General features: G+C 38.1%; 1 protein-coding gene across 16 annotated transcripts in view; it reads left to right on the top strand.

Moving 5' to 3' along the window:
* The window catches only part of CEP126 (centrosomal protein 126), a 58,113-nt gene that overhangs the window by 16,446 nt on the left and 16,964 nt on the right, over window positions 1–24,703 (top strand). For 3 of the 16 annotated variants that reach the window (XM_021381122.1, XM_021381106.1, XM_021381157.1), the window contains exons 6-13: window positions 8,838–10,941; window positions 14,124–14,285; window positions 15,328–15,452; window positions 15,749–15,836; window positions 16,358–16,567; window positions 18,531–18,595; window positions 19,348–19,443; window positions 19,533–19,621. In XM_021381122.1, the coding sequence (XP_021236797.1) occupies window positions 8,838–10,941; window positions 14,124–14,285; window positions 15,328–15,452; window positions 15,749–15,836; window positions 16,358–16,567; window positions 18,531–18,595; window positions 19,348–19,365 (2,772 nt within the window). In that variant the 3' untranslated portion in view covers window positions 19,366–19,443; window positions 19,533–19,621. Of the gene's footprint in view, window positions 1–8,837; window positions 10,942–13,079; window positions 13,214–14,123; window positions 14,286–15,327; window positions 15,453–15,748; window positions 15,837–16,357; window positions 16,568–18,530; window positions 18,596–19,344; window positions 20,540–24,703 lie in introns of those variants that run through there. The other 13 variants (XM_021381133.1, XM_021381112.1, XM_021381166.1 and 10 more) reach the window with 10 other exon arrangements.

Genomic DNA, 24,703 nt, shown 5'->3' with positions numbered 1-24,703 from the left:
GGAGAACCTTACCAGTAGATTTGGTGCGTTCCCTGCTTTCCAACCCTAAAGATTTGTACAGTTTCAGCAGTAAGCTAAGGTTTTCAGTGACCCTTCCACCATTCTCCAAAACTATTGTGCTTCAAATATTGAGAGCAATAGTTTTTATTTTGCACAACAGTTATTTCTGAGCCAATATATCAAATTATGTTTGATTTTGAAGAAATATGTTTGATTTTGAAGAAATTAATATTGTTAATGTTCATTGACAATCAAAGGTTTTGTCGCACAGTGCTTTTCTGTTTGCTTTGCAGGCAAAAATAAAATCTTTAAGTTGGAGCTGATAGCACTGTCTTTAGCTAGGCTGCCTGCAGCTTTTGTCTAGAAGACATAACCCATGATTGCGTATCATTTTGCCAAATGCTAACTGTATGTCTTGAAATTTTCCATTTCTAGCACCTGCCTTGCACTGAATAATTTAGAAAGTTTCCTTTGGAATGGCTCAACTGTGCTAAGGAATAATATTATTCATATATCTTTTGTCTTTTCATCACCTCTTCCATCCAGTGACCATCTGAAATTGTTTTGATCAGTATAGTATTTTTTATGTTATTCCAGACATATTATAGTTGAAAAAACCGTTTGACATTTTATCTCTATCATTGCTCTTTTTAAACAAAATACTTAGAAGTGAGAAGGAATTCACAAACAAAATAGGTATGGATTACAAGATGGAGACTACATTTTCCTTTTCCTTCCTCTACATGACTATAATTAGGTTATTCAAGCAGTGCTGGTGAAATCCAAATGTAAATCCCTTTTCTGATTGATTTGAAACAGAAATTTTACTTTGGCTCTCCTTTTGTTTTCAAGCATATTGTGCAGCCTTTGAAGTACTCATTATTGGTCTTTCTATGGTTCCCCCTGAAGTAAAATTTTCACTATTTATTGAAGTTATTATTTATTATTTATTCTATTATATTCATTATTTATTGAAGCAGGGACTAGAACACAGGTATCATTTCTCAGAAACTGCAAACTGAACCATGAGCCTTATGTCTGATCCAATAACATTTTGTATCCTCTTATACGTTACGTGTTTATTCGTGCTATGTATAGGATTAAGTAAGCATCTGGGACATAGAGAAGAATAGTTGTGATGTTGCACTGAGTGAAAGCAGTAGATGCTGCAAACACATAGGTATGGATATACCCCTGCTTGTATGAATGAGCTGGCCTGCAGACTGTTAGCTATTTGTGTTCCTAGGCTTTTGAAGTTGGACTGTGTCTATGAAATGGAAATGCATCAAGTAACATGCAGAAGAACTTTTTTACAGTAAGGGTGATGGAGCACTTGGAACAGGTAGCCCAGAGGGGTTGTGGAGTCTCCTCCTCCGGAGACATTCAAGACCCATCTGGATGCGTTGCTGTGTGACCTATTAGAGGGTACCTGCTTTAGCAGGGAGTTGAACTCGATGATCTCTTGAGGTCCCTTCCCTGCAATTCTGTGATTCTGCGATTCTGTGAACTCATGGAATCACTGAATTCATTTTCAGGTGCTTTTCTATTATGACTGGAATGAGTTAAAGAAGGGTTCCTTTTGCAATATGTATTGTATCATTCAAATTCTTCAGAGGCATAGGCAAGACCAGCATGGAAAAAAGGAGTGTCAGGGTACAGAATCTCTCCCAAGAGTCAAGACATTTTAGAATTGTCAGGGCTAGTTAGTAGGAAAACATTTCTAAGGGCAGTGTTCAGATAAAGTGGGATTTGAGTAGAATTCAAAATTTGTTTTGAGGAGACCATTCAAAGACTTGAAATAGGTTTCTGCAGTCACTTTAAACCAAAACATTCTGGCCATCTTTAACTTTTAACTGTGAATGTTAACATCTCTTATGTTGGTTACTTGAATCTTATGACAAACTCAAGTGATTTCCCCACTAGTTTTCTTTCAGCAAGATCAGGAGCTGCAGTTTTTATTGGCTTTCAACCAGTATTGCAACATACCATTATCTTCCAAATTATTACAATTATTCAAAATAACTTCACATTTGCTATTAGGGCTACTAATCAAATTGAAATTTATCTCCAGACTAACATATTCTGCCTAAATACTCAGATTTGTTTTGGTTATGTGTCCGTCAGAGTAGTCTTTTTTAAAGTATAGTAGTAGTCTGTTCCAAGTCTGTGCTGTAGAAAATGACATTGCAAGCTTCCTATCTAACAGTCTGGATGTTCAGTTATTTGAAGAACACCTTGCCTCAAGAAAGTATTACTTTAACAGATGATAATAGAGCATTTTCAGTGCAAAAAGGCTTTGTTTCACTGCTGGATTAGTACATTAATAGGACTTTGTGGAAACATTGCAATTGTTATACATACAACATTGGTCACAAAACACAAAAAGAGGGAAATTGAGAATTGTCATCTAATATATACCTGCACCTCCTTTGCAAACATGTACTTCTCCAAAAAGAACAGCCATCGTTTATTATCATGCTTTCATTTTTTTATATTCGTGTACATGCATCTATATATAGGTATATCTGAGAGATATATATAGCTATGCACTACATGATTTCTCCTATACTTCAGAGCTCTTTTTGAAGTGACTGGTTTTATTGGAATGAAGTAAAATGTTCATAAATGTAGTTAAAGGACAGGAATGGAGGGAAAAACATCTGTACCTGATCTATATTTACTTCAGTTATGGCAATAGTAAAATGTTTGCTTTCAAGGTGGGAGTGGAAAATAAAGTTTGTGCATGCTGGTCTGACAGAATACTATATCATGATAACTTGGTCATGTCAGAAAAAGTATATACCAGTGTCTCAAGGGGAAGATGGGAAATCTGTTGCTTTCCTACCAAGATTAAAGTATCCCTGTCTGGTGTCCTTCTACCCCTTTGATGATGACAGAGCTGTGCTTTGGGTTTTTGTTTGTTTGTTTGTTTGTTTGATTGTTTTTGTTTTGTTTTGTTTTTGTTTTTAACAGAAATAAACCCCTATTTGTGGAAAGCACAGTAAAATTTAACTACTTTTTTCTTCAGTTATTCATCTTCTATCCTAGTAGGCTCATGGTGGTGTAGGAACCAAGAAACTTCGTCGCCTCTTTCAAGTGAATACTGTATTAATTCTTACCAATCACTAGCAGCACTTCTGTAGAACCTTGCAGCTTGAGCTGTGATGTGCAGCTTATGCCTGGTAGTTGCATGTCTCCATAAGGCATGACTCACCAACGGGGAGACAAAGCTTTAAACCAGACACTCCGAATTCAGAGGACAGGAACAATCAGAGAACAGCTGGGACGCAGGAGGCTGACAAGGTCTCATAACAGACAACTTAATTATGCTTTTGGATAGTGTCAAAATAAGCATATAAATATCAGCTTCTGAATTCAGTAAGCTTTTTTTAGGGGAAGGTGGAAGCTGAAATCTTTTACGTTTCATTGGCCAAAACTATGACACATATTCTTATAAATCATATTTGGCAAAGTTCTGAAGAGGAATATTTGTCTTGAAAAATATCTGATCGAAAAACTGAAATTTGTAAAGCAGGTAATGTGTAACCGTCACTAAATAATTTTTCAAAATAAGTGATGAGATGAATGAAACATGCCGTGAATGCTGGCAATTACATGAAACTGTTTCATTAGATAAATTTGTTTCTAAAGAGGTATAAATGTGTATTACTTGAAAAGAATTTCTATACCTGACCTTCAGGATTTGCTGATGTAAACTCACCTCCTACCGTGGCTACTGCTGTGAAGTGCACAAGATGATATAAAACTGTTCTGGCATTTCAATGCATTTACATTTGTAAAAGAAAAAGTAATTCTAGTGTTTAGACAGCAAAAATTTTATAATATTTTTTTTGCAAGTCAGATAGATCTGAACTACAAATAATTTAAAAAATGATATTCACACACTGTATGGCTGTGAGTCTTTTTGGAGGTGTCTGTACTGCTCAGATAGTATTATTATATTTGTTTCTGGTGTTACAGCTCCAGTTCATTCAAATCTGTCAACCCTAATGCTTTGCCTTATTTGTATATTTTACATCAAACTCTCAATAAGGATGACCAGAAAGATGGGTTCTGATTTTTAGAAGAGATGAAGAAATGCTTTCTTCCATCAGCTGTTCTTCCCTTCTTTCACCATACATCAGATCTCGATGGAAACGTGTCTGGAAAATACCATTTTAGAGCTTTGGGTCTCATCATGAAGACCTTAAACATCAGTGAGAGAGAGCTAAAATGGTAGGAAGTCTTATAGTTATTTCCCTTTCATTTCTGTCGAAAGTACTGCCTAGAAATACCCTTATCTACAAAATCTTTTTTAAAACACTTTGGAACTTGCAATCTGCAAATTCCAAAAAAAGTGTAAGTGGATGGGTTTTAGCTGATTTCCTTACTCCTTTTTTGGGATAACCGAAATGACATTGAACATAACATAGATGGGTAAACAGCTATGAATCTGCTACTTAAATAATGCCCTGGCATTTTATGTATAACATTTAAACAATTATTAAGCAATTGAGTTAAGTACCCTTATGATTAATATGCATACGTGTGCTTAATTCTTCTAAATTTTGCCTTCTGATAGTTTTCAGATTACTTTCCTATACAATTTTTACATGATTTCCTCTCTTAAATTTCACAACAGATGCCACTTGCTCAAAGAAAATTTACAAATGGGTTTGAAACAAAAAGAGAACTTGTGCATTGTGATCCCCAGAACCTTGACATTTAATATTGATATTTTAAATTGATAGTTATTAAATTGATATTTTAAATAATATCTAAAAAGTAGTGTTATGAATTCCATTTCTGGAGCTGAAGGACTATGTTAATCGATGGGATAGTTAGGCATCTGAAGCAGGGATCCTGAGAACAAGCACTCAGTACGGGAATGCTGAACTTGTCAACAGATAGCAACAGAGAGAAATACATAGCTGAACACATTCCCCACATGATTTTGTACATTTGTCTCTGGACTTCATTAAATCTGTATGTTAGGATTCAAAGCCCTGGTACTGAGCATTCAGGTCACTTTGTCTTCAAAATCCTTCAGCATCAGTTACTGAAGTGCTGCATGGCCTAAGAGATTCAACACGAGTTCTTTTCATCGCAAGGAGTTAGAGCCTGGGTTTCAAGCATCCTGTGACAGCTTTTCAGACAAACAAAGTCCCGTTACATACCCGCATTCATGGCTAGTTTCTGTATCCTAGATGAGGTGGGGGGAGAGAAAACCTGGAATTAGTCCAGGAAAGACAAGGGTGTTGGTAGGAGGTTTTTCTCCGGTCGTCCTATGCTCCATAGCTTCTTTGGTGGGTTTGGTGGAGAATTCTGATTTCTTGTGTAACATAAGGACCAAAATCCTGCCTCAGTGGGATTTGCTTTATTGGCTTGGCTCAAATCTTCTGTGAAATCGGCACTGTGTAGTGCCATTAATTTTACACGTCTTCCAAACGTGCACTGGCAGCATTATTAATTTTCTAATGCACTTTCCCATTCCATTTTAATTTCTACATTCCACTACAAAAGTTTATTTAAAACAGTTTCTTTAAATGAAACATACCTTCCTACGTTGGGGCAGAAACTCCTTACTCCTTGCCAAAACAACAGAACTTTGAGGTTGAAAAGCTGTTAACTCTGATTCCTTTTAAGCACAAGCTTGTCCTTTCTAAGAGGCAATTTCTCTGATAACCTCTTTCGTAGTACATTTGCCAAATGTTGAGTGTATGACTAGCTTAAACAATTTCATGATTACAGTGGAAAAATAGAGCTTCTAATTAATTTTCACTTTTCTAATATGGTTATAAAAGTGTACATGAAATGATTATTATTGCCACTAAGGTATTTGCACTGCAGACACCTTTGAATAAAATGGACTAAGTACTGGAAAAAAATATTTGGTGAACTCAAGATGAGTGAAGGTGTTTAGGTACCCCACTGGCTTCGAGCTTTGTATCGTTATGATCACTGATGTCTTCTACTTCATGAGGAATATGAGAGAGAGCATTATTATGACACACAAAGAACTCCTGTAAATAAACCAAAGTCAAAACCATCAAAAATAGCAAGTAATGTGAGAAGTGAGGAGCCTGGATTTTCAGAACAGGTAACGCTTTTACAGCATTTATCTTCAGAAGAGCATCCCTGTTCACCACTTGGAACCGTGAACTGTCAGCACTTGTGCAGAAAATGTCAAATGCACACGGAGCAGCTCTTTGGTGTAATAGAATCCTGACAGAGTCCGATGGCAGAAAATTCACTTGTCAGCTTCTCTTAAAATTTTACTTACTGCAATGTTGTTCTTTCATTGGCATCATGAAAGTTTCCTCAGGGTCATGTTTTGTCTTTGTTTTAGTGCTTTACCAAAATAAAATTGCTTGACACAGCTGTTCTAAAGCTTAAGACATACAAGTGACCTCTTTAACTCCTGATAAGTATTCCTTTTCCCAAAGTACCAAGTACGCGGATAGGCTTGGGTTAGATTTCATCTATTAGGGACATAAGTTAATAGAGGCAGCAGATGATACAATAAATTGTACTTACATAACTGAACAGATATGCAAATCTAGAAAATACAGAGATAATATACCTTGTGAACATTTTTGCTTCCTTATCATCCTACAATATTCTCAGAGATTAAATTTAATGAAATGTTTGGGATTTTCAGGTTTACTTCTGAGCAGCTATTGACCGCTAAAAGAATGGATCATTCTTGAACGCTTTTTGAGGTCTATATACATAGTACTTTTTCTGCATTTTTAGCAGAAAATGTGGCATTCACTATCATTGCGTAGTAAGCTACAGAAGTAAAATAAAGTATGTGATTATGTAATGAGAATGATAAGGAGTTTTCATGTGTGAAATGATCAAATTGCACAATACAACAAAATAAATGTATGGGAACTAAATTTGCATGAACTAGGTAAGAGTGATTGTGCATTTCAAGGAGGACATCTTTACTCTTTTGCTCTGAACTTATTTCTGGAGGTTTTCTCAACTGGAAATTTTGTCCCCATGAGGTCTGTTTTACAATTTGCTCTAGATGTACTAGTTTAAGTGAACCTGCTATAGATACACGGTTGTTTTTTTATTCAACTCTTACAATTTTTCTCCTGTATTTAACCTAGTAATTTTACAGGTGCAATCTCTAGTTTAAACAAGAAGTAACCTGACATGTATAACTTCTTTTTACTGTCTGTTTGGTTTGCTTAGCTTTGCTTTTCCCATTTGAGAATTCCAGAGTTAGTTCTTAAATTTGGCCTGGTACAGAAATCTCTGAGTATGTGGTTTTTCCTTGTTTGGTTAAGTTCAAGCAGAGGTTAACAATATAATTTAGCCAAACATGAAAGTTAATAAATAACCAACAAAGCATTATTTATTCTTTTATTTTAGAAAGACACCAGTTTGTACAGCTTTAATTTGAAAACATTCCCTAAAGGGATCTTTCTCTACACTTGGTTCTTTGTTCTTGTATTTAGTTTCTTTATCTCAGATCATAACTGTGGCAGAGGACTGTAGCAACCTCTGAACACCTAGTGCAAGATAAGATTTAATTCAATCATAAAAAGTCTTTCAGGATTCCCTAAGCTTTTTATTCTGCTATTTAAAATATTTGTGCAGCTATAAACTATGCAATATTATGGCACAACATTTTTGGTAGGATTAAGAGTTTTACTGCAAAAATATGTTCTTACACACTAAGTAGTTTGATGCATTCTTTAGTAAGTTTTTGAAATGTTAATTCTATTGTTATTTCCAGGGAATATATAATCACTTACCAAGGTGAACAGACTTTGCTATTTGAAACCATTCTGTTTTGAAGTCACAAATAAAAAAACTGTCATTGCTTTATATCTAAGGCAGCTTCTCTTATGTTTTTCTCCAGTGTGTGGTACAAAATACTTTAGCTGCTCAGTTGTGTGGAACAGAAAGAGAGAGAGAATATGGGAATGTGAACAGATAAAATGCATGCTTTCCTTGACATTTGTGCATATTTTCAAATCTTAGAATGTGTATCTTTTCAACCATATCAGGCATCTCAGTGTCTGGATGGAGAAGTATTAGTGAAGAAAATACCTGCATAGTATATACATAAAGTGATCACAGTGGCATTTCAGAAGTGTTCATCACTCTTATTCATCGCTGTGTTAGTGTCTGATGAAATAGCTAGGGGAGTGGGTGGAATCTCCCATACCCTTAGACCTGATCTGTTCTCATAGAGCAGATGGTACTTTCCTTTTCCTGAAAGATGAGAAGAGGGGAATTAAGCAGTGTGATTATGATAGCTGTGAGATGTTTGCCATATTTGTTATGGCAAGGTTTAAATCTTCCTCACTTGTGGCAGTCTGTGTGACAATAAACATAGTCACATAGCATTGAAAAAAACCAGTTTGGGAAAAATCCAATAACAATCTATATTTTCTTGGATTCTCTTTCATTTTGTAAGCTCCATTGCACGTTGGAGTTCAAGAACCATTGTGTATCATATCCTTACCATAGGATAATCCAGAAACAGCAGTTTTGTTTAGATTCTCCAAATAGTGTTCCACTTTTTATATTGTAGAATTGATATAATTCTTGCAATTAAACGTGTTGAACTGTGCAGCTCATTTGTCTCAGCTTGATCCACAAAGCACATCATTTTCTTTTGCGATTGAACAGTTAAATTTTGGCATGATAGAAGCATTCATGGTGCTGTGACCTTAAGTCATAAAAACACCTGGTATACACTATTGATTTTGTTTCAGTCTAAGCTCTCATTAATGAAAAGCTAGTATAAGTGGAAAAAAACCAACTGACATTTCTGATAAATTTAGCAGTCCTGTTTTATGTCTATATTTCAGAATTTTCATAAAGAAGTCAAAAGGACAGATGATTCAGAAAGCTTATCAAGTCTTGACAGTCTTGAGGCTGGAGAACAAAATGGAAATTACACTCCATCAAGTGAATCATCTTTGACTACAACTTGTGACTGTGCCCCATATATTCCAGGAAAGTCACAGATTAGGAGTAATGATATGTTTTATGCAGCTGAAAATACTTCTAAAAACATGCATCTAAATAATTGTCAGAGAAATTTAGATTCCCAAAACAACCACAATGACTTACCTACTGAGGACCTTTTAGCTAAACGTAATGTTCTAACTCTTGCTGAACATACAAACAATACAGAAGAGGAATCATCTGTTTCTCACAGATCTGGAATAAAAGTTGCAGAGTTCTCAACTTCTGGCAATCAAGAAAGCTCTGTAAATAAAGCATTTCCTCTTCTGCAAAATATAAAAGAAGAAAGGAACAATTCATCTTCTGGAGTGGCTAGCACATTAGCAACTGGTCATTCTGTTTTCAGTCCTATCAAAGCCTGGGCCAGCCCTGATTCTATTCCGGGAGAAAGAGTTCAGGATCTGACACAAAATCAGAGCTTTAAAATGACCCCACAAAAAAGAAGTAAATCTGTGCAAACCTCCACTGAACCTATTGCAACATCTAGAATCTTATTTCCTAATCAGAGGTGTTTCTCTGGCATTTCCAGCCCAGCTGATGTGTTGCCAAAGGACCGAAACGTCAGCACAGATTTTTTAAAAAATACTTTAGGAAAAGTGAGTGAAACAAAAGAAGAAAATATTAAATCTATTGATGACATTGACCAAGGATCGTCTTTATTTCAGGACATACCAAATGCCTCAGCTTTGTGCAATGTTAAGAAACAGAATAACAAAGAGGAAGAAAAGGCTAATGCGGTTGAAACTATGTCATTCGTGTCTGACACAGAGCTGGGTTTTGGCACTCCTGCACAGCACAACTCCCAGAAAAACATTTATGACAGAAAAAGAGCAAAACTAGTCAGAGGTATCTTAAAGAAAGAGGCTAAAGCTGTGGTTATGAACCACGGGATCTTTTTTGGAACTCGACCTGTGTCTTCTATAAGAGATAGTTTAGAACTTGCAAAAAGTCAAAAGAAAAGTGCAGAAAATACAAAAAACAGTAGAAAGCTAAAATGGTGTGATCAAATTAACCAGATAATAGCAGAAAATGATGAAAGTTGGTATGAAGAAAGCACCAATGAGATATCTTCTGCACAGCTTTACTGTGTTCAAACTGTGAGTAATGCTCCTTGTGCTAATTCATGTATGGGCGCTCACCCTTCAAACACAATGTTCACAGAAAATCACCATGAAAATTCTCATATATCAAGACCAAATGCTAATTCTGCAAAATCAAATAAAGAATGCACCCCTCTGAATATGTTTATGTCTCCTGGATCCTCTTTTCCTAAAAAAGTTTGGATGATATCAAAACATGAAGAAAGCAAATCCCCAGAATCTAGTAACAATGATAAAATTCATGAAGGGAATCAACACAAAAATAAGGCAAAAATAACCAGAAGACCAAGACCCATAAGAGACCAGTTATTTTCCGTGCCCAGGAGCAGCAGAGGCACTGGCACTGTGCTCCGACTGCAGTCAGCCACTGAAAGCCGAGCAGCTCAGGGGAGGATGTTGGCACCTCAGCCACCATCTGCACCTGCACTGGGGAGCAAACGTGGCAAAACCAGAGCCAGCCCAGCTGCGAGGCAGCCTCTGCCTTCTTCCCATCCTCAAGATACCACTACCCATGGGAACTCTTTAAATGAAAGGCAAGCTTTGTTGGCAGATCAGATTTTAAATAAAAGTACACAAGGAAGCAGTGAGAGCATAACCTGTAGCTCTGAGGTGGCCACTGTGCTGTTCACACCTCGCTGCAGAACATCCTGTGAACTTCTGGCAAAGCATACTGGTTCTGTAAGCAGTGGGCCAACAACTGGCTGCCAGCAGTGTTCTGTAACCTGCACTGAACAACGTGCTAATACAGAAAACAGATTACATCTTGATCACATCCCAACAGCTGAAGAAAAAGCTGTATGGAAGGGAGCGCGTATTGCCCTCACTCCCAAGGACCCTGCTGCTGGTAAGTCCCACATTTTTTCATTGGGAATGAGACATCAAAACTCAAAATCCCACTTATTTGGGTAGGAATTAGACAAAACCCAAAGTTCTTGTTTTTGGTGTTGGGCATAACCCAAAGTTCTGTTCTTTAGCGTTGGGAACATGACATCAAAACCCCAGATCTCATTTTTGAAGTGGAAAAAGGTCAAAACAGAAAGTCCCAAATTTTCACGTTGGCAACATGACATGGAAGGACAAAGTCTCACTTTTGGGGGGCAGAGAATTGGGCAAAGAACAAAGTTCTGGTTTTTGGAGTTGGGTAGAAGTGGTGGTTCTGGGCTGGGGACGTTCATAAGAACAGATTTTTAAATTGCAGATTGGTTTCCAGTTAAAACACTCAGCCTTTCATCCATTCACACAGACAGCTCTAACTAATTTCTGCCATTTGCCATTATCATTTCTGTTCTAATGGTGCCCAGAGGCCTCTCAAATGTGGATCCCTATTTTTATAAGTTCTCTACCATATTAAATGAAAAGGAAGTTATTTCCCTGAGATCTTGTCTAATGAGCAAATGTAACAGGTGGTCTAAAGAATGAAATAAGAGGAAGTGGGTTTATATGAGCAAGTTTTACAAGGTAACTGCTGGATTCTCCACCTGGGAAAGGACAACCCTGGCTGTACATACAGACTGGGGGATGAGAGGCTGAAGAGCAGCCCTGCTGAAAGGGATTTGGGGGGCTTGGTCAACAGCAAGTTGAATAGGAGTCATCAGTGTGGCCCGGCTGCCAGGAAGGACAACACACCCTGGGGTATGGCCAGGCCCAGCAGTGCCACCAGGCAGGGGAAGGGTTATCTCACTCTATGCTGTACTGCTGTGGCCTCACTTCCAGCACTGTGTGCAGTTTGGGGTGCCACAGTACAGAAAAAGGACATAAAACTATAAGAGAGCGTCCCAAGGAGGGCTACAAAGATGGGGAAGGGTCTGGAGATCACGATGTGGCATGCACCCTCATGGCAGCTGCAGCTCCTCACAGGGAGCGGAGGGGCAGCGCTGAGCTCTGCTCTCTGTGACAGCGACAGGGCCCGAGGGAACGGCATGGAGCTGCTCAGGGGAGGGGCGGGTGGGGGTTAGGGAAAGGGTCTGCACCAGAGGGCGGTGGGCATGGAACAAGCTGCCCTGGGCAGTGGGCATGGCCGCTGGTGCCAGAATTCAAGGAGCGTTTGGACAACACTCAGTCACATGGTCTGATTTTTGAGTTGTCCTGTGTGGAGCCACGAGTTGGACTCAGTGATCCTCATGGGTCCCTTCCGACTCAGCTCAGGAAATTCTATGATTCTATGATAACTGGGAGCCACAGCTTGCTGTCTAACAGCCACTGTCAGCTGAGAGTGAAAGAAATGCAGATCTACCTGCTTTTATAATCCTGACACTGTACATGCCTAAAATCAGTACATCTCGGCCTCATTAATACAATTAATGCTCAAAAAGATTACATATAAATTTAAAAAATTAAAAGCTTCTACCAGACAACTGTTGCTGTTTTGCAGAATGTCTGATTTGTATAGAATTCTAAAATATGGATTTACAAAAATTAAGAAATTTTAGGAACAGTCTCACATTTTATTTAAAAAAAAAAAAAATTGCCTTGGGAACAATATGCTCCAGAGAGTGACTGGTAAGACAGAGAAAAGACATGGCAGAATAATCTCTTGGTTTTTACATTTCAGAACTGTTTCATACTTGCAGTTTCCCTTCTCTCTTCCCTGCAGCCCAGCTACAGCAGCAATACATCCTTCTGTTTGTAATGTGTGTTGTATGCTGCTGTGCTTCCTCTTGAGGGCCCTAGCTGGAGCAGAGCTCCTGAAAGTCCACACAGCACCAACTGGTACAGTGCTGTGATCCGTCCTGCAGCTGGAAGAGACTTTCTAGCAAAATAAGGAATTCCCATGAATTAAGAAACTAAGTTTCTCATTTTATCTACAGTAAATACATAGTTTTAATGATGGGAACAGAGCTAGATGAATATTTTTGGCCTGAAGGAAGTGTGAGAAATAAGAAATTTTATCTGCTTGTCCATTCAGTTCAAAGGCAAGGAGATGAGCTTAACTATGCGTGATTTAAGTTAACCTATTTGATTTTACATTGGAAATGAATGAAGCCTTCTATTACCATACCTGGCCTGGAGCAGAGGTGATGCCCTTATTTGCACATCAGATCAGTGAGCGAGTCCCAGTGTCACAGAGCACCAGCACTGTTAGAGGAGGGGCAGAGAAACCTCTCTTTAAGATTTAGGTGGGTGGCCCTTTCTCAGTATCTCCTTACATTTTGTGTTTTGAAAGCCTTCTTTATTTAAATACTCTAGAGTACTCTTAATGGCTGGCTATTATCTTTTCTATTGCCTGCAAATGAACATAGATCACCGTGGGCTTTGTCCTGAAGTGCTTGCTATGAGAATGAAAACTGCGTTGCTCTTGACTAAATTGTCTGATTCGCCACTGTTGCTGAGCTCACTTAGGTCTGTGAGGACACAAGAAAATGTCATGTGTTGCAGTGTGTGCCCAAATGTGCGCTACAGAAAGTGAGAGCAAGATAAATAAATAAAATTGTCGGACATGGGGATCTTCCTTGAACTGTGGTTCCAGGCTTAAAATCTATATTTCCTGGCTGACACAAGTTATTCTCTGTTGCTGGATGCTAGAATTATTTTACGTTCTTTAATATTCAGCCAGTAAGGTGCTTTGAAAATGCGTTTAGCATTTAGCCTGAGACAAATAATGCCTTCTGGGCGTGATAAGGGGCATGGTTTAGTGATGAGACTCGGTAGGGCAAATTAATGATAGACTTAATGACCTTGAAGGTGTTTTCCAGCCTAAATGAGTCTATGATTGTATGATGAACCTGGTACTAGTTCACATGCTTACAGATAAACAGGTATATCTCAGTATCTCATGCTCTTAAAGATATTATTACTTATTATATTTTTAATTAAATTTCCTAAATGGGTATTTCCTGGTCATAGACCTACTATGTCTTGCAAACTGATTCAATTAATGATTGATGTGTATCAATAGAGTAACTTTGGAATTTATTTTTCAGGAAAAGGTTATGTGATTACTAATATAACAAGAGGTTTCTTCTTTAATTCTTCTTAAATTTCTGCCTATATACAATGTAACACAATCACATTTCTCTTTCTTTTCAGGTGTTATTCAACATCATATGTCACATTACAATAATTCACATAAAACTGAATGCCAACCTTGTAAAGCTCCTGTATCCCGTATTCCCGCTGGGGATAGCAGCCAGAAGACTTGTTTCAAAGCTTCTTCTAGGATGAACAAATTGGGCTTTTTCCATGCAAACAGTAAGAATTCTGCTTTGTTAAATATCACTATAATAACAAGTAAAGAAATAACATTCTGTTAAAATCACTGAAAGACCTCTTGGCCTAATCATAAACTTCTACTTATAGAATCACAGCATCACAGAATTGTTAAGCTTGGAAAAGACAACTGAGATCATCTATTCCAACCATCCACCTACCACCAATATTGTCCACTAAACCATGTCCCAAAGTACTATATACCCTTTCCTTTAACACCTCTAGAGACGGTGACTCCACCACCTCCCTGGACAGCCTGTTCCAGTGCCTCACTCATTCAGAGAAGAAATTTTTCCCAGTATCCAACCTGAATCTCCCCTGGCACAACTTGGGGCCACTCCCTCTCATCCTATTGCTGTTACCTGGGAGAAGAGGCTGATTCCCACCTCACCACAACCTCCCTTCAGGCAGTTGTAGAGAGCGATAAGGTCTCTCCCCTGAGCCTCCTCTTCTCCAGACTGAACAATCTCAGTTCTCTTAGCTGCTCCTCATGGGTTTTTTACATTAAATTGTACATGACATTAGGGGAATAAATAGTTAATTTATATTTCCAAGTAAAAATCAAGTAACTGTTTACTAATGAGGATGTAATGTATCCTTGAATATGTAGATCCTGACTTGCATGTTGAGATACTGATTTACATCTCCAGCTTGTATGCATGGAAACTTCTTTAAAAACTTAAGGTTGAAAAAATTTTGAAAATGCATCGACAAGATTGAGAGACATTTGAGGTTCCATTGCTAAGTTAGGTCTTTCTATTTGAGGGAAACTACTCCAGAGTGCAAACTATCTATGTCTGGATTTTATAGTGTTATTCTAAGATGAAATTAAACATGCTTTACAATTGTCTGTTTCCCTCTTTACATTAAGAAAATACTTCTAGCAAGATATGCTGTAAGCATACATAAGGTGAACTCTTAAGCTCTGAGACAGAAATTTACCCACTGTTACTAGTTTTGCTTCTAGTATCTTTATCATATTTTTACATGTTCTTATTTTACTTCTGTATGCATCTCATTTAAGGTAGTGTTCCTGTTACAAAACAAAGGCAGATTTTTAACAACAGTGAAAATAAACACAGAGCTTTTACAGAACAGAGAAGGCAAACTGTAGCTTCTAAAAGATGGAAGCCTACTTATCATGTACAGGTAAATACTGGATACTATAAAAAAGCAAAAAAAGTCTTGTTTACCCTCAAAATAGAAAGAATTTCAGGAATATCAAATGTTTGTTCTATGTCACAGAATTTTGAATCAATGTGCTAAGTCAACTTACCATCACTATTAATAATAAAACCAATTAGAATACATCTATTGTACTAGTATATACTAATATTTTTGCACTTGAAAACATATAGTAATATGAACTAATAAATAAAAATGTTCAGAAAATATTACTGTTACCTTAAATCACACTTTTTAAAGTCTTAAAATATTTTTAATAGAATTCGTTACATAACGTCCAGCTGCGTCCTGTTCAATCTGCATTTGATCCAGCACAAAATACGAATAACACGTATAGGCCTGATGAAGGTATAGTAACATGTCACTCTTCGGTTACTTTTAAACATGAAGTACTGACCTAATACAGTGTAACATCTCTTTTGGCATCTTTTGGCATCAGTGCTTCAAAGTAAGAAAGAGTAGTTGGTTGTCTAGATCTAACCTTTTTCACAGAAACATAAGATATAGCTTCACATGTCACAACACTGATAGTTTTATAAATGCATTACAACCTATAGTTTGTATTTAACTCTATGATAGCTGTGTGTATCATACATAACAGTATGACACAGACAGATACTAGCTGCTGTCATTATACATTTTAAGTAAGGCTAGTAAAGATTGCTCTGACCCCAGTGAACCCCACTGTAAGATGCATTGATGATCTTAACTATATCCTTTTCTAACATATCTTGCTTCTTGACTGCCACCTATTTGATTTTTATAATGTGAATTTTATATGTTTCACAGATCCATAGTCATGAAAGCAAGCAGTATATTCATATGTCACAAGCTCTCCTCATTTACATTTACCCCTGTAATCTCATCAGTTTCAGAAAGCACTGCTCAGTTTCTTGTGGCAGAAAAACTAATAAGTACAGCAGCTGCAGAAGATGAAATCCTGGCAGCTATGGGAAGTGTGCAACCAGCCAGACAACCCCTACTGCTTAACACAGCTCCACATCTAGGCATGAGTGCGCTTTCAATAGAAGAAGAGAAGATTTTCCAGTCTCTTGATCATCTCAATCAAAGGCTACAAAGTAAGTTTAATAATAAAAAGAATCCTACATCAAGTGATTAAATAACTTTATATTTTGTTGTCATGTGTTATTTTGGATTAAAAACACAAATCTTGTGATAAAATCTTTTTTCTTACTATTTTCTTCTTGTTATTTACTAACTATAGCAAACAGTCAATCATAATCATTAAACATTTCTTGTCGTTGACAAAGCTAATTTAAAATAATGATGACTTTGGGTTGGTGAAATAAAAAAGATCAAACAGTGACTGTAGGACACCTTCAGATATTAGCACAGCCCTTGTGATGTGGAAGCCCCTCGCCTTCAGGAACAGCTCACAGTAGCTGTTGTTTGTAATAGATGTTTGTCAGAGTTGTTCTTTAAAAAGTACAGATACAGACGTATATTAGCTTCACTTAGGAATCTATTCCAGTACTTATTCAATACTAATTATTTTTGCAAAAATAATTACTCTTTATATCATATACTTTATATTTTTGCAAATCTAACCCTTTATAAAGAGAGAGTTTTCATTTTCTTTATTCGGGTCTCTTAGAATGTTTGTCATTTCCATGAAACCTCAGTGATCACAAAATACAATTCTGAGACTGTTGCAGCAAAATCTGAACGTTTATGTGAATATCACTTGTACAAATATGTTAAGAATGGCAGACTAACCCAAGTGTTCTCTAACCTGATCTTTTTCAATGTCAGATAGATTTCTCACCTGCTTGGTGCTTGTGCTTCTTATATGAGCTGTGTGATCACAGTTGACATTTTGTTGAAGAATATGGAGAAAAAGTCTGTACTCGTTCTTGGTAATTTTTTCACTGGTCATCCTATTAGAACTAATATACATGTGTAATGAATTTACTTCTTAGACTCTTGCTTCTGTGTCCCATGGTTAATATTTGCTTTGACCTACATGATAAGAGTTGCCATTGTTGGCGTTATTTAAGAGTGGATATAGTGCTTGGAGACTTGGTTTAGTGGTGTGTTTGGTAGTTAGGTTGGTGGTTGGAATTGATCTTAAGGGTCCTTTCCAACTTAAATAATTCCATGGTCATGCAGGTCTTTGATAAAAATTCTCAGTAGATAGACATTTTCTCTATTTTGTGCACTCTATCCTTTCCAAGAACCATTTGGACAGTGCTCTCAGGCACGTGGTCCTGTGTGCAGCTGTGAGTTGGACTCAGTGATCCTTGTGGATTCCTTCCAGCTCAGGATATTTTGTCATTCTGTGATTCTATGATCCTGTATTGGAGGTCAGTGGGAACCTTGTGACAGTCCATGGAGTCTCCTCACTGGTCTGCATGGCTTTCTGTATCATTGGAATAACTTCTGCTTGTCATTTTTGCCCTTTTATGGAACTGCCAACTCTCCCTGACTTTGTTTTGTATGAAATTTCACGTGCCAATTATGCAAGTTTACAGGACACTGCCTTCTTGAAGTTCATTGATTTTCTTTTACTGTTTTTTTTTTTTTCTTGTAGACTGTGCCATTTCATGGTTAGTTAATCAGTTTACCCCAATAGTTCCTCTTGAGTGGAATCATACCAAACCTGGGCTTATTTTATGCCATTAAGCTCCTGCAACGTGTCCATATGTTTCTACATCAAATCGTGGGTTGCTGGACCTTGCGGAAAAAGGCTTCAGTTTCCTGTAAACTGCAAAAGCAGGATAAAACAACTTTGCAACTACTGACAAACTTTCTGCTACTGCAGCTTACAATTCCTGCTCCCATCTGGCTGTGGTCCAGAATTTCATTACACTGCACTTCGTTGCTTTTTTTTCAAAGCAGATGGAAGTAAAGAATTGCTTCATTTGTATAACAAGAGTTTTGGTACGGAAAAAAGAACAGTTCTGTTAAACTACATTTCTATAAGCTCTGGGAACTTCTGTGCTGAATATTTGATGGAATCATATTTCCACGTTGATGTTTATTTTACATAAAATGTATCATATACTTTGATGCTATTTTTAGATGTTCAAGAAGCCATTACCCGAAACCCATCTGCCTCAAGAGTTTTACAGACAATCACCCCTTTTGTAAGTATTTAACTTACTTAAATTCAACTTTCCTGCAAACTGACCTGATGGCTTATTTTGTCCATTTGATCATCTTCATGGCCCTGCTCTGGACCTGCTCCAACAGCTCCATGTCCTTCTTGTGTTGGGGGCCCCAGAACTGGACGCAGTACTCCAGGTGGGGTCTCAGGAGAGCAGAGCAGAGGGGCAGAATCACCTCCCTTGCCCTGCTGGTCACGCTTCTCTTGATGCAACCCAGGATACAGTTGGCCTTCTGGGCTGCAAGCACACATTGCCAGCTCACGTTGAGTCTTTCATCAACTCCATATACTTCACATAATTTACTTTTACATCCGTCAAATACTTTACTGGAAAAATTGTTCCCAAAAACATTAGAAAAAATACTTACTGAATCTGAAACTAAAAAAAATAGTTTTGAGAGCCTTCAATTCAAAACAATTGCCTGTTTTTAAAGGGGAACAGTAAAAAGCCCACGGAACTCATTGCTATTTCTTGTGCTTGTGGGTCTTAGTAGTAGGTGCAACTTGGAACCTCACTTTCACCTCCTCTGTCTCCCATCTTACAAATTTATGGCAAAACAACTTAAAAAAATGTGTGTTTGTCAGCCATTAGCATAGTGTAGCTATCTTTACTGGGTCTGTCCTGAAGCATTTTTGAACCTGTAGGTTTTCCTGGGGATTGCTTCAAAGCCTATCCTTCTTTTTAAAAAATAGCTGCTTTCCACACAAATGCATTTTCCTGTCTTGCAGTAGCCAGACTTGGATGGCTGATTTGTGACAAATTCTTCATCTACATGACTGCACGAATAAAATACAAACACGAGGCATTGCTCAACCTGCCCAGTGTCTGTAAGTTCTCCAATGGACATTTAAGAGCCTTCTTTCCCAACAAGTGTATATGAGTACTTCAACATTCAAACAGGTGTGTCTACCTGTAGATACAGATGCAGATCTAAGGTACTGGCCTGGAACTACTCTCAGTGATGAGTGAGCAACTGTTGTCCAAGTTCCCAACTGCAGAAAACAGGTAACTGAGATTTCATCAATTCTTATGCCATGAGAAGCAACGGAATTTTTCAGCTTTTTCTTCATTGAGACGACCATATTCTTCAGCTCTCTTAGTTTCAGAGCATCCAGATAAAGAATGGGTATTCACTCAGTAATTCATATGAATAGCATTATGCCTTGTAAAGCCAACATTTAAATCCAGAGGTTGCACAGTTGTTCACATGTAATTGAAAACAGATCACGTCATATCATCAAATGAGGTTTCTTGAATATTATACATAATTGCTTTTCTGCTTTTACACGTGTATTTCTCATCATTCTCCCTTTTATTATATTCAGCAATATATATCCTCTCCTTTGGTGAGTTCTGCAGTAACCTTGCAGCAGTACCAGAATACATCAGCTAGCAATTGATTGCAACTGTGCAGGAAACATTGTTTTCAAAAAGCTGCTCCAGGACATTGCAGCTCTAGTACTTTATATGTGTATTATCTGACACTGTAAAATTAGGCACAGAATAAAGATGAATGCAGTAATTTAAATAATAAATGTTAATAGATTGGTAAGCATTTTAGGATAATTAAGTCAATTTTACTATGAACTTTAACGTAAAATACTGTATGTTAAAAGAATGAAAATACCTCATATTTTCAGCATTTACATTGGTATTATAAATCTCCTGTACCCATAATTAAAGTGAAAGGGGAAAAAATCACTACCTAGATTGTGTAAACTATTCTTCTAATCTCCTGGTGTTCTTTTTTAAGATTTACTAATAGATTTTATTACAGCTGTAAATGATAAACTGTGAAATTCTTTGATTATCTGTAAATAATGCCTAAAGTTTCACCTTTGTTCTTGATATTGGTGGCAGTACTGCAAATTACTGTGCGCTGTCTGTTGCCCATATTCAGTAGTTATATGTGATGGCTCTGAAGCTGACTGTGCCCCCAGCATCATCCTTCTGCTTCTCCTCATACCTCAGCGGCTCCTGCACTTCTTTCTGAATTTGCTGGAGATTCCTGTGCTCCAGATTTTCTCCATGTTTAGTAACACTTGAACTTAAAGTACAGTTCTTCCTCAGCTCCTCAAATAAAGGACCCCAGGCAGAAACTGGCAGGAAATTAGAAAGAAAAGTACCCGTGTAAGGAGTACAACTAATGGTATGTAGATACGCTTTCACTGAAGCACACTGGGGAAACCTCTATATATCATCTTTAGGCTAAATTTAGGATTATTCTAGAAACACACAGCCAGAAGCACTCAGTCAGCTCATCAGCAAAAGGTTTTTTTTCCTGTTTTCCTCATATGCTTTCTAACACGTGTTACACAATCTCTACGCTTTGAGAGTTACAAGCAACAAAAGTGGGGACAACAGGCTTAGAGCTGAGGGCTCATTCCTGTTTTTAAGATGTGCGGATGGAGCCAAATATGAATATATCCTGCATAAGGACATACACATTCTAAGAACATGTTTAGGTGGCTTTCTGCAGAGCTTGGTCCTCTTGCAGTTATCTTTGTAAGTGATTTTTTTGGAGGGCAGTTTTGTTTTGGCAGTCTTGGATTGGTAGATTGTGCATTGGTCACTTGATTTTAAGTTCACTGCTAGTGTGACTATTAACACGTCAACGGATTTGGCATGTTTGCTGGTAAACTTGTCTGCATTGTTCCATCAGTTACAGACCACAGGCCTTTTGTTAATTAACCAGCATGTTACCTAAATCTGTGAAATTTGTTAATTTTTAAGGAGCAGTAACTTTTTAACCTCCTCTCTTTTGCTCTACCTCTGCTGTTTCAGTACAAAGCAAATATTGCAAAAGCTATAAAAGGTATGTGCAGTGAACAGAATCAGCCACCAGATCTAAGCTGCTAAGCAGCTGCAAGGAGCAACAAAAGCAGCTCTGGATTTATAATTCCCTATCAGTTGTCTGATCTTCCTTTTTTATCTACCCAGAAGGAACTGTAGGATTTGGGACTTATTACTATCAGAGAGCTCCCTGAATGCTACTCAGTGTTATTCCTGACCTTTGTTAATGTGTGCAGGAGATTCAAAGAGCTGTATTTCAGCAGTGGGCACAGTACTGCAACCCTGCCCATGGCAGGGGGTTGGAACTAGACAGTCTTTAAGGTCCCTTCCAACCTAAGCCATTCTGCGATTCTATGGTACCATGCAACCTTGGAAACGTGCACTCAGAAGAACACAGGCATTTCTCTGTATAGAATGCATCTTCCCAAAAGAAGCAGTCAAATCATATTTGGTGAAAGTATTTTTTCAAACATTCCCCATGACATCCCCAAATCATCACAGCAGAATCTTTAATTAGTGCTGCCATTGCTTAGGAGGGAACTAGTCTGTAAAATGGAGGCAAGGAAAACAACTGTGCCCTTCCTAAAAACAGACAGTTTTTCAGAGGTTTAAAACTACCCGCTGTTGAGTGATGTCAGCCAAAATTAAGGCTAGCTGCATATAGCAGCTGCATATAGTAGCAAATAGCAGCAGAAATTTTACCAAGGAAGTTTACCGAAAAATTGGTTTTCTCTAAACAGTGCTTTGAAGAATGGAATCCTAGTACCTTTCTCCTCTACCTAAGCATTACAACACCTCTGGGGGAAAAATCTGACAGACTTGAAAGCAGATGGCTTCAGTATGGAGCCTGTTAAGATACACTGCATTTAAACATCCAAACTGCTAGAAGTTGGTGTCCCCTTATGACTGCCATTGCCATCTGTCCTGTCCCTGCGGCCAGAAGGGGAAGCTGGAGCTGGAGCCCACATACCTAAAGGGTTGTGATGTGTGTCTCTGCTTATTGGGTCTTTGGTGCTCAAGTACATGTCAAATTCCCAGCAGAAGAAATCTGTGTATCCTCTAAGCAAACGAACAAAGGCCTTCTGAGTTTGACTTCAGAACTGGTTTGCACTCAAAAAGCTAAGCCCTTACATCTCTGTTTGTATGCACTACACTGTGACATTCCAGTATGGCGAGGATTTAATATTTAAATAGTGAGGGAAAGTTTCCCCACAGAGATTAAGAAAGGGAAAGCAAATAATCCAAATACCAGAGGCTATGGATCAAAAACAATCCTGCTAGTCAGCAAGCCAGAATGCCAGCTTAACCAGGTTCCTTCTGCTGTTAATCGGTTTAGGTGGCAAAAGCAGAGCCCATGCGTCAGCTTCCTCTCTTAATTACAGGGCGAGACACGTCAAAAACAGGTGCCTGTATTTGAAGTTCCTAGGAAAATACTTTCAAGCAGGATGGTTGATTTAGGGTTACAGACTTCAACTCCAAGAAGATAGTCTCGTTTCTTTGATTGCTTTGATTCCTTTGGCAATATTACAGTTTTATTTAGGTGTCTGAACAGTGTGAGTCTCAGAACCAAGGAATGTGCATTAAGAGGCAGCTGCTTGATTCTGAGCACTTTAGAAGAGCCAACAAGTCCTTTTCTTTCCATCCATCAATGATTACTCTTCAAACCGATGTTTAAGGCTTGCTATTCATCATGCCGACTATTTTATTTATCAACGATGAAGAAAAAGTAACTACACTAAAATCAGCGAGGCTGGTTTGGACGTGAACATTAAAATTGGGTACTTCAGATTTCTTGCTAAACCTCTTCACTCTGACTGCCATTTTCATTTCCTTACAAAGAAATTAGTCCATATTCTTTCTACAATCAAATTTTGGCATGAAAACATACAAAAAAAACAAGCTAAAAATGGTTTTAATACAAGCCTAGTTGGTCCTCTTTAAAAAATAACCTTAAATCGTCAGGTACCATCTTTTGCTGTGAGGCGAAGTATACTTTAAGCAAAAAGCTGAAGTCCAGCAGGTCACATGAAGTTGTATAGGGGAGACCGAGCTCAAAATTAATTTTCCACTGGTAAGATTAAACCTTCATATTTCACATAAAGCAAATGTGCTTCTCTTTTTGGAAGTAAATTTGCCAGTTTACAGTCAGCTTCCCTCTAATGGCGGTGACTATGTTGAAAAACAGTGATTGGTAGCTGAGAATTTGCTCTATCAAATAGTGTTATGGAGCTCTTTGTATCTGTCCTCGTTTCTATGGAAATAAATGGGAAGCACTGCTTTCAGAGTGACCTACATCCTTCTAATCTATACTACTAATGCTACTGCCCAGGCACACATGGCTGTGACAAATCCTGACGCCCACCGGGGATTTGTAGGGCACAAAAGCACCTGGCCAAAGTCCCCTTCTGCTCCTCCTCCTCCTCCACAATCCCCAAAGCCAGGAAGAGGATGAGCTCCCTGTGTATCAAGAGCGCCATGCAGGCAACTCGCCACCACCCGCTCCAGTGCTAGCAGCTGGGTTCTGGAGTGGGAGGAGACAATGGGTTTGAGCACTTCAGCAGGGTGGGAAAGGCCCCTGGCTGCCGTAACTGCACACTTCCAGGACCAAGGGTACTTCAAAAGATTGGAGACTAAAAGGCACCCTTGGAAACTGCACTTATGTGACTGGTGCTGTCAAAGTCTGCAGACAAAACCAGAATGGCAATGTGCATGAAGAGAAATCAGCAAACTTCTGGGCAGGCTGGGTACAGGGAGCAGCATTGAAAACATGTGGCCATCAGTATGTGGGAATAATTATACTCGGTTGTCATCGAATGCACTGAAACACATCAATCTGCTCAAGCAAGTAGACAAGAGGTTCCATATTCTGTAATCATCCTCATCACAATATTCATAATAGATTGGCTCATAATGATTCCTGCTCTAACACCATTGCTTTTACAAGAGAGAATTCACCCAGCGTGAACATGACTCTATATAACTAGAGATTACTCCACAATGCTTTTGGAATTGTATTTCAAATTGTAGCCGCAGGATTCCTTCAATATTAAATAAAAATCCCAACCCAGCAACAATGGTGGCAGTGATCCAGGTGACAGAAGTAACTGCGGGTGACAGAAATCTACATATAATCTCTCTATAATTGTATATATTAATGTTGTGTTTGTTTTGAAAAGGAAGGAATTGTTCTGCATTTGTATTTAATCTGCATTTAATAGTCACGCTCGTTCAGGGTGGCAGGAAGAAGAAAAGAAAAAAGAGAGGAGAGGAGAGGAGAGGAGAGGAGAGGAGAGG

This window comes from Numida meleagris, chromosome 1, assembly GCF_002078875.1.
Source record: "Numida meleagris isolate 19003 breed g44 Domestic line chromosome 1, NumMel1.0, whole genome shotgun sequence".
Taxonomy (NCBI): Eukaryota; Metazoa; Chordata; class Aves; order Galliformes; family Numididae; genus Numida; species Numida meleagris.
The sequence above is the reverse complement of the archived record's forward strand: the minus strand, read 5'-3'. Positions and strand labels throughout refer to the sequence as shown.